We start from the raw sequence: 9,633 nt of genomic DNA, 5'->3' as shown, positions 1-9,633 counted from the left end.
GTTATTGTAATAAAATGTATAAATTTCCCCCAAATAAATAAACAAAAAAAAAAAAAAAACAAATAAAAGCAATATTAAACAAATATATAATAAATCAAGTAATAACAGATAAACAAATATTTAAAAAAAAAAGAAACACTACTGTTATTAAATTACAAAAGTAGTCATTTTTTCTTCTTTTTTTCTTTTTCATTTTTTATTTTTATTTTTTATTTTTATTTTTTATTTTTTTAAAAATATTTATTGCATAAATTATTAATTTATTTTTTAATTATTTATTAAAATTTTAGATTATTAAAATTTATAAAGTTTATAAGAATGACAAATTTAAAAAGAGGAAATGATGAAGCTTTAGAAAATGACTATTTTCGGGAAGCAGAAAAACAATTAAATAAAAGAAATAAAATAAATAATAATAATATTAAAAATAGTAATAAAAATAATAATAATGATAATAATAATAAAATTAGAAATGGCCATGTAGTAGAATTGGATTTTGTTGCTTTTTTAAATTATGATTCGTATGGAAACGAGTTTGATATTTTTTATTGTGAAAAAAAGAATAAAATTTTAATAAAAGTGTTTCATCAATCGGAAATTGTCATTCAGCAGTCATAAGGTGCACAAATAGTAATAAAACATCCACTGAATTCATGTCATTTTGTATATTTTGTAGTGGTGGGTTGTTCATAGTTTCTGTAAATAATCAAAATTTAAAATTAATAATAAATAAAATTAAATAATCCATTCTTTTTTTATTTTTTTAAATTAATTTTTTCTTTATATTTTTAAAACTTTCATCGTATATAATTTCTCAATTAATGTTGCAGTATTTTTTTTTGCTTGACAATAGTGCATCGTTGTTATTTTTTTATTTTTTTATTTTTTATGAATAGTAACTTTTTTTAAACATTATATAATTTAAATAAATAAAATATTGATTAAAAAATTATATTGAGCTAAGAAATAAAAATCATTTTGTCATAATCATAATCTAACTATATTTCAAATATCTATACCTAAAATTCAAGTTATCGAGATTACCGAGTCCTAATGTTTAGAAACCACTATATTAAGGTTAGAATTTAAAAAATTCAATGTATTCAAACAAATTAAAGTGATTATCAGAAGTAGTTTCAGTTATATTTTGATCTAATTTCTTTAATTCAAATGCTGTTAAAGAATTTTCAAAGCAATTGCAAAATTAATATTTAAAAACAAATTTTAAGAGGCATTGGTTTTAAATTTGAATAAAAATATTAAATAAAAAGGTATTAAAAACTCAGTTTATTAGGTAGTCTTTACAAATAACCAATTACTCCTACTACTAAAAATTTTATTTGATAAAATATTATCTCTTACACTAATAATATAAATTATATCATGAAGAAAGATTTTTTTTTAAAAAAAAAAAGAAAACTTAGATAATGCCAGATACCCCCATTTAAGGACATCTGAATTATCTTGAGTGTCATCTTCATTTTCGAAAATTATTTCCTTACTATTTTTCCATTGATATTAATTATAGTTATTTTTTTTTTAAATTAAACATTGTTTTTTTTTAAATTTTTTTTTAAAATTGAACATTGTTTTTTTATAAATTAAAACATAGATATGTTTTCAATCTATAAACTTAAAAAAAATCATAATCAAGCTTTTAATTCCGAATAACTAAATTTATTTAAAGGTAATATTCATAAGAAGGTTTAATAAAAACCATTTATTATTTATTTTTTTATATTTATCATAGATGAAGATTTGAGAACTAAATAATCTAAACATAGGTCAACAGCTACTGAGGATTTTTAATTTTTCACAAATTTCTTCTAGAAGTCTACATATAATAATATCAAATTGTGCTTGATTAATCCTTTTCAAGGCATTGTATGTCTCAAAATATATAATTTATTTTATTTGTTTATAAAAAAAATTATTTAACACTTGTTAAATTTTCTAATCTAATACCAAAAAATTAAATTAGAAAAAAAAATTTAATTAAAATCTTATATTGACTATTTTTTAGTAATTAATTTTATTTACTTTAAGATCATTATTCACATTAAAAGTTAAAACATAGTATATATCCTAGTTAAATAAAACATAATAAAAAAAGCAAAATCTGATAAAAATTATTTTTAAAAGAAAAACAAAGATGTAAAAATACAAATTGAAATATTTTTAAAAGAAAAAGAAAAGCATAGATGGAAAAATACAAATTGAAAAAAAATTCATTGGGGGATGACAAAATATACCCTTCTTCAATAATAAAATTAACTTAACTTTATTAAAAATAATGAGAAAAAAAAAATTTTATGAAGATTCCAAAAAAAAAATAATTAAAAAAAACACACATTATTTTAATAAAATTTGGTAATTGAAATTATATGTATTTTAACATAATAATTAAAAATTAAAATTAAAATAAATAAAACGTTTTTATTTGTAAAAACAAATAAGCATAATATATATTTAAAAACTCATATGTAACTAATTCAGGAATCGAATCCTCACACGTGAGAATATAACTGATAAATTTATCAGTTTTGTTTTTTAAACACACTAATTTTAATTAATTTAATTAAAAATATTTTTTAATTTTTTGTTTTTGTTTTTTATTACATGAATTAATTTTTTTATTTAAATTTATATTGTATTTTTTTGTCTTTTTATTATTTCTTTATATTCATAAAAATGAAAGTCATTTTATTACTATGTATTTTAGCTTTGCTAAAGGCAGCAAATGCTGCAAACGGTGTAGATGTCTCTTCGCTTGTTTCCACTTCTTCATTTAAATGCTTAAATACAAATGGTTATGAATTTGCAGTTGTTAGATGTTTTCGTTCAACTGGTAAATATAGATTAAAAAAATTATACAGTGGCTTCTTTCAAAACAAATGAATATTAATTTATAAATAAATATACAGGCACAGTCGATCCAAATTGTGCAGCTTCAGTAGCTAATGCTTTGGGAGCAGGAATGTCAAAGGTTGATGTTTATATGTTCCCATGTTATTCATGTGGTAATGGTGGAATACAAGCTTCAAAATTGGTCAGCTACTTAAAAGAAAATAGTGTCAAATATGGTAAGATTTGGATAGATATAGAAGGTCCTGGAGTATATTGGGGTCGTAAGTTTAAATATATCATTATTTTAATTTATAAACATTTTATTAATTCTTTTTTATAAAACGAAGCAAGCACAAGCGATAATGCAGCCTTTTTCCAAGATATGGCCAATAGTTTAGAAAAAGAGGGAGTAGATTTCGGTGTGTTCACATCACCATCGCAATGGGTACCAATAATGGGAAGTTTTGAAGGTGGATCAAAATTCCCACTATGGTATGCTCATTATGATGGAGTTCGATCATTTAGTGACTTTTCACCATTTGCAGGATGGTCAAAACCTACCATGAAACAGTACTATGGAGAAGGCACCTTATGTAATGCAGGAGTTGGCAAAAATTGGTATCCATAATAAATTTTTTTGCATTTTTACTGTTTTTATCCGCTGGATGGGTTATACACAACGGTACACCTAATGCGAATAATACAGCCACGGATACACCATCATAAGACAGTAAAAAAATAAAAGAAACATGGTTTTGCTATTAGTAAATGATAATATAAATTTATTAATTATTAATTAACTCTTATATAAGAGTTTAAATGTTTTATTTTTTAGATAGAGAAGTATTTAATGTTGTTTTTGAGCCAGGTGTTATGACAACAAACCATAGCTCTATTGTTACAGTAGTTATTATATTTTATATATACTATCTGTTGTTTTCCGATTTTCTTTTTTTAATCATTCAATTATTTAATTATTACGTTTTATTTTATTTTTTTCGTATAAATTTAATATAGACTTTATTATCATTATACTTTAATAAACAAAAATGAGAAACATTAAATAAATAATTATATAAACTAAAAAATTTATTTTTCAATTGTTTTAAAAATTTTTTTTCAATTACGATAATAATATTCACATGAATAATCAAATGACATATAATAATTATAATAAACATATGAATAATTAAAAAAACAAAAATAAAAATGAAAACAAAAATTATAATAATACCTGTAAATTTGTCTGAATACTTGTTGAATTTAGACATTGTAATCTTGATGGCTTTAAAGTTTAGTATTAGATAAGTTTGAAATATAAATAGATTATGATTTCGAACCAATATATTTAATCAAATGTTATAGCATAGATATTTGCAAGGATCATTCAAAGAAATTTCAAAATTAATATTTATTTATTGAAAGATTTAAATTGGTTTTAAATTAGAATTAAAAAGTTAAATTAAGAAAGTATAAAACCCAATTTTTTTTTATTTAGTTTTTTTTAATAATCTAAATCTTTAACAATTAAACTGTTGAATGCAATTGGTATACAAATGTTTTCGATCATTATAAAGTTTTGATCAGATGATTCAAGAGTGACAGTTGAAATTTCCCAAAGATATCCTTCTGTTTGCCTATAAAGACTTGATGCCTTAAAATTTCCAACGTTTTCAACACAGCTTTGAACAGAAACTGTTGCTTGGTATGTATGGAGTTCTAAATTACCAATTATCATTGGATTTCCTCTTAAATAGATTTAAAATGCTCTTGGTTTTCTATCATATGAAGTAAAGGTTAATTGATAGCTTAGTTTAGATTGAGATTCGAATTGTAAAGAACCAATACCAGTAAAAAGCATTTTCGATGGATTGAAATTTCAGTTTGGACTACGATTATACAAATAGTTTGTGGGAATCAATTTATTTAATGTTTTACCTTCAAAAGAAATTGTTTTTGCAGTTCCTTCCTTCTTATCATAATCTTTACCATAAGAAAAAATATTATTTCCATCTTTTAATAATGAAAAACCATATACAAATGGGAAGTCTTTTAAAAGAATAATAGACACCATTAATTTTGCTAATTGGACCAACCACCGGTGATGTTTGAATTGGGTGTTCTGCACCGTCATTATTACCATCATCATATGCAAGACCTAAACCGTATTGTTCCACTTTCTCTCTTTGTCTTATTAAGTAGTTTGAAGAGTTGACATACTTCATATAGGGTAACCACTCAGCATAATTTATCTGCATAAAAAAGCTGTTTTCTCTTGTGGTGACTTCAATTAGTTTTCCTTCATATGCATACATATTTTTCCCATCCAAAAGAGTAGCTATTTGATGGATATCCCAAGGTTTAAAATATCTGCCATTATTTTCTTCAACATCACCAATAATTTCTGATAACGTGATCTTGGCATTTTCCAAAATAACACCTTTTGGAAGACTATAAGGGTCGATAGCCCACCAAGTGTTTCTAAAAATAATAAAATTTAGTAAAAAGACTAGGGTAGAAAATTTAGTTTATTTTTTGAAAAAAAGGGGTTTCTAAGTTCGGGGTCAATAAGTTCCATTTTTAAAGCCAATTTCTAAGTTTTAGTTTTTTTTTTTATTTTTCTAAGTTTTATAAACAAAAAAAAAAGTGTTTAATTTAAAAGGTGTTTAAAAATCAATAAAAAAACAGTTAAATCATAATCAATTAATATATATAGTAATGTGTGGTTGTTTCCCCCTTTTATTTTTTTTTTTTAATTTTTTTTTAAATTTTTTTTAAAATTTTTTTTTTTTTTTATTAATATACATAAATATTGTTAAGAGGATTTTTAAATATATTTTATTACAATATATTAAGTGGATAGTTTGTTTTCTCGATCAACAGTTATATAATTAAGCTCATTATTTAAAATTAAAAATAAATAAATTTAATTTTTTTTCTATAAATACTTCAAAATTTTTATTTATATATCAATATCAAAATTTATTAATATATATAAAAATATAAAAAATTATTATATTTTAAAAAAATAAAAATAAATTAATAAATAATAACATTAATAAATATAAAATTATAAAAAATAAATATATTTTAATATTAATAACTTAATATCAATGGAAGGAACAAATAAAAGACCTATTACCAGAAGAAATTCAATTGAAGATCTGACAAAAAGCTATCAACATCCCTATAGCATTAGATATCATTTTACAAATGGTAATATGTATGCATATTATTATTTAATTTATTGATTAAAAAATTATATACTAATATCTTATTTTTAATAGATGGTAAATGTTTAGCAGCAAAAAAATATAGAGAAAAAAACAATCTTTCAAATGATACAATAAATACTTTAGATTATCACTTTGCCAAAGAGAGGGTATAGAGCAACTATGATGAACCTTTAATTCAAATGCTTATTGAAGAAAAAAAGAAACAAATACATATTTAAGTATAAAGAAATCCAAAAATACTTAGAAGAAAGTTTAGATCACAGAAATGATACAATAAAATATTGGAAAGAAAATAGTATTGAATATCCAACATTATAATCAATTATAAGAAATGTTCTTTCAGTTGCTTCTTCTTCCGTTGAAATTGAAAGAACATTTTCGGGTGCTAAGTTGTTGGTTACATGTAGACAACAGATCAAATTTGGGTTGGGAAAGAATAGAACAATGTGTGTTATTAATGGAATGGTCAAACATTTCAAGAGTAGATATTGTCGAAAAAACTCTGTCTTTAATAATTATTCAAATATTTCAAAAATGGAATGATTAAATAAAATTGTACAAGAATTTTAAATTTTTTTCATACAAAAAAATAATGTAATTCTAAGTTTTTTTTTTTTTAAAGTTTCTAAGTTTTTAAAATGAAAAAATTAGTCAAGTGGGTGGGTGTGGGAGTGGGGGAAACTTAGAATTTTTTTTTTTTGTCAAACTTTGACTAATTTTTTTCCCTACTTAATTTAGGAATCAGCTTCACTTTTAAAAAAAAAAAGTAAGGAACAATGATTTTTAAAAATTTCTTTTTTGATAAATTAAAATCATTGTTGATTTTTAATTGTTGAAGATTATTATTAAGTAACTATCAAATGAAAACAAGGTATAAATATTTAGGATACAGTTAAAAAATTATGATATAGCATAGACTATTGTATGGATTTCAAAGAAATTGCAAAATCAATATTTGTTAATAGAAAGATTTAAATATGTTTTAATTTAGAATAATTAAAAAAGTAAATCCAATTATTATTTTTATTTGATTTTTTTTAATAATCTAAATCTTTAACAATTAAACTGTTGAATGCAATTGATATACCAATGTTTTCGATCATTATAAAGTTTTGGTCTGTTGATTCAAGAGTGACAGTTGCAATTTCCCAAAGATATCCTTCTGTTTGCCTATAAAGACCAGATGCTTTAAAATTTCCAACGTATTCGACACAGCTTTGAACAGAACCTGTTGCTTGGTATGTATGGAGTTCTAAATTACCAACAACCATTGGATTTCCTCTTAAAAAGATTTTAAATGCTCTTGGTTTTCTATCATATGAAGTAAAGGTTAATTGATAGCTTAGTTTAGATTGAGATTCGAATTGTAAAGAACCAATACCAGTAAAAAGCATTTTCGATGGATTGAAATATTCGTTGGAATAGTACATTTTATTTGTTGAATGATAGTATTTTTGAGAGTCCACTTGGGTTGCACCTCCTTGAATAATTATATTGGCATCTATAATGTCTTCATCGACAAAGCACATAATTACACCATTCACCATAGCAAATCCTTTTCCTAATCCGTTTGGACTACTATTATACAAATAGTTTGTGGGAATCAATTTATTTAAAGTTTTGCCTTCAAAAGAAATTGTTTTTGCAGTTCCTTCCTTATCATAATCTTTACCATAAGAATAAATATTATTTCCATCTTTTAATAATGAAAAACCATATACAAATGGGAAATCTTTTAAAAAAGAATAGTAGACACCATTAATTTTGCCAATTGGACGAACTACAGGTGATGTTTGAATTGGGTGTTCTGCACCGCCATTATTACCATCATCATATGCAAGACCTAAACCGTATTGTTCCACTTTCTCTCTTTGTCTTATTAAGTAGTTTGAAGAGCTGACATACTTCATAAAGGGTAACCACAATTTAGCTAAATATATCTGCATAAAAAAGCTGTTTTCTCTTGTGGTGACTTCAAGTAATTTTCCTTCATATGCATACATATTTTTCCCATCCAAAAGAGTAGCTATTTGATGGATATCCCATGGTTTAAAATATCTGTCATTATTTTCTCCAACATCACCAATAATTTCTGATAACGTGATCTTGGCATTTTCCAAAATAACACCTTTTGGAAGACTATAGGGGTCTACAGCCCACCAAGTGTTTCTAAAAATAATAAAATTTAGTAAAAAGACATAATAAATTAGGTTGTTTTAAAATATTACACTTACATTAGTTTTAATACATAAGAATCAGCCCAGTTAGCAAATATTATATAGTGATTAAGTTCTGTTTTTCCTTCAACTTTATTTGAATCTATATTGTATCTTAATTCTTCATAAGATCTAAAGAGAGAATCTGAAATTTCCTTATAGTATTGGCTCTTCATTTCAAAAAAGTAATTTGGTTCCAAAAAATGAAATATTGCAGAGTTAATTCTATACCTTTCTTTATTTTTATATACTGAATTAAGAAAATGAATGTGTGAATGTGCAAACAATGTATACATTGGGAGTTGGACAAAGTTATTTTTTTCATCAAACAAAAATTTTGTTCGGACAAAAGCTGTATGAATGGAATCAATTTTGCTTATTATAGCATTGGAGTCAGTGATATTCTGCCATTCCGAATTTTCGTAGCTAATAATTGTTTTTTCTAGTTCTTGAATGATTTCTTGAATACTCTCAAAGTTTTTGGTGGTATATTCAAAAAATTTGTCATTGATTTGTTCTTCAATAAGGTTATTGATATCGAGAATTAATTGTTTAACCAGATCTTTCATCAATTTGGCATTTCCATAGCTTAATCCCATATCAAAAATCGTGCTAAACCCAGTACCAACATATGGAATCAAACCTATTGATTATTTAAAAATGGTAAGTATAAACATAAAGTTTTAATATAGTTGTTTAAAATATTTAATGCTTACCTAACAAGCCAGAAAAAGCACCAAATTTATCAAAAATACTTGGAGAGAATGTATCCTGAGCACCAGCAATTGCTTTATCTAAAGCCTCTACTTTTTGTTTGTTAGAGATTTTTAATTGATCTTTAATAAAATTTTCATAAAATTTTGAGTTTGTCATATCATTGGAATTTTTTGAAAATACCAATACAATTAAAGTAAATAAAAGAAATAATTTTAAAAATAATTTCATTTTTTTAAAAAATTTTTAAAACAATGAGGAATTTTATAAATGAAAAAAAAAAAATTAGTTATTATTTATAATTATTGAATATTTTAATAAAAAAATTAAGAAAAAAAAAAAAACAATTCCAATAAATTTTTTTGCGGTCATTCTTTAATAATCAGGATTGAATTTTTTTTGAACGTTGGTTAATGTTGATATAAAATAATTGAAAGATATAGAGTTTTGAAAATAATTTGATTATGGTAGCGGCATGTCACTATTTTGTCAAAATACGGATCAGTGATCCATCATGGCAGTTCTTTAATAATCAGGATTAAAAATTTGATTTTACTATAATTTCCAATAGTTTGTAATGATAAATTTTAAAGTGTTTTTTTTTTGTTTGGATTATAGTT

At 23.2% G+C, this 9,633-nt stretch overlaps 5 protein-coding genes across 5 annotated transcripts; 2 read left to right on the top strand and 3 right to left on the bottom strand.

Moving 5' to 3' along the window:
• Positions 1-2,691: 2,691 nt before the first annotated feature.
• On the top strand, positions 2,692-3,475 carry DICPUDRAFT_154665 (uncharacterized protein; the record flags this gene model as incomplete). Its single annotated transcript, XM_003290126.1, has 3 exons — positions 2,692-2,848; positions 2,925-3,128; positions 3,195-3,475. 3 exons carry the CDS (start codon positions 2,692-2,694, stop codon positions 3,473-3,475), a joined length of 642 nt encoding a protein of 213 aa, XP_003290174.1.
• Positions 3,476-4,351: 876 nt separating this feature from the next.
• On the bottom strand, positions 4,352-4,585 carry DICPUDRAFT_154663 (uncharacterized protein; the record flags this gene model as incomplete). The annotated part of the gene is made up of 1 exon (XM_003290115.1): positions 4,352-4,585. One exon carries the CDS (start codon positions 4,583-4,585, stop codon positions 4,352-4,354), a length of 234 nt encoding a protein of 77 aa, XP_003290163.1.
• Positions 4,586-4,726: 141 nt separating this feature from the next.
• DICPUDRAFT_154662 (uncharacterized protein) lies at positions 4,727-5,162 on the bottom strand (the record flags this gene model as incomplete). Its single annotated transcript, XM_003290114.1, has 2 exons — positions 4,727-4,860; positions 4,886-5,162. The coding sequence occupies 2 exons, from the start codon at positions 5,160-5,162 to the stop codon at positions 4,727-4,729; spliced, it is 411 nt and encodes a 136-aa protein (XP_003290162.1).
• A 681-nt stretch (positions 5,163-5,843) lies between these two features.
• On the top strand, positions 5,844-6,666 carry DICPUDRAFT_72846 (uncharacterized protein; the record flags this gene model as incomplete). The annotated part of the gene is made up of 2 exons (XM_003290125.1): positions 5,844-6,063; positions 6,135-6,666. A coding segment is annotated over exon 2 (212 nt), but the record flags the coding sequence as incomplete, so codon positions are not given.
• Positions 6,667-7,120: 454 nt separating this feature from the next.
• On the bottom strand, positions 7,121-9,244 carry DICPUDRAFT_80917 (uncharacterized protein; the record flags this gene model as incomplete). The annotated part of the gene is made up of 3 exons (XM_003290113.1): positions 7,121-8,252; positions 8,318-8,942; positions 9,016-9,244. The coding sequence occupies 3 exons, from the start codon at positions 9,242-9,244 to the stop codon at positions 7,121-7,123; spliced, it is 1,986 nt and encodes a 661-aa protein (XP_003290161.1).
• Positions 9,245-9,633: the final 389 nt, after the last annotated feature.

Source organism: Dictyostelium purpureum (assembly GCF_000190715.1).
Source record: "Dictyostelium purpureum unplaced genomic scaffold DICPUscaffold_209, whole genome shotgun sequence".
In the NCBI taxonomy this organism is placed as follows: domain Eukaryota; phylum Evosea; class Eumycetozoa; order Dictyosteliales; family Dictyosteliaceae; genus Dictyostelium; species Dictyostelium purpureum.
This window is presented reverse-complemented; position numbering and strand designations above follow the sequence as displayed.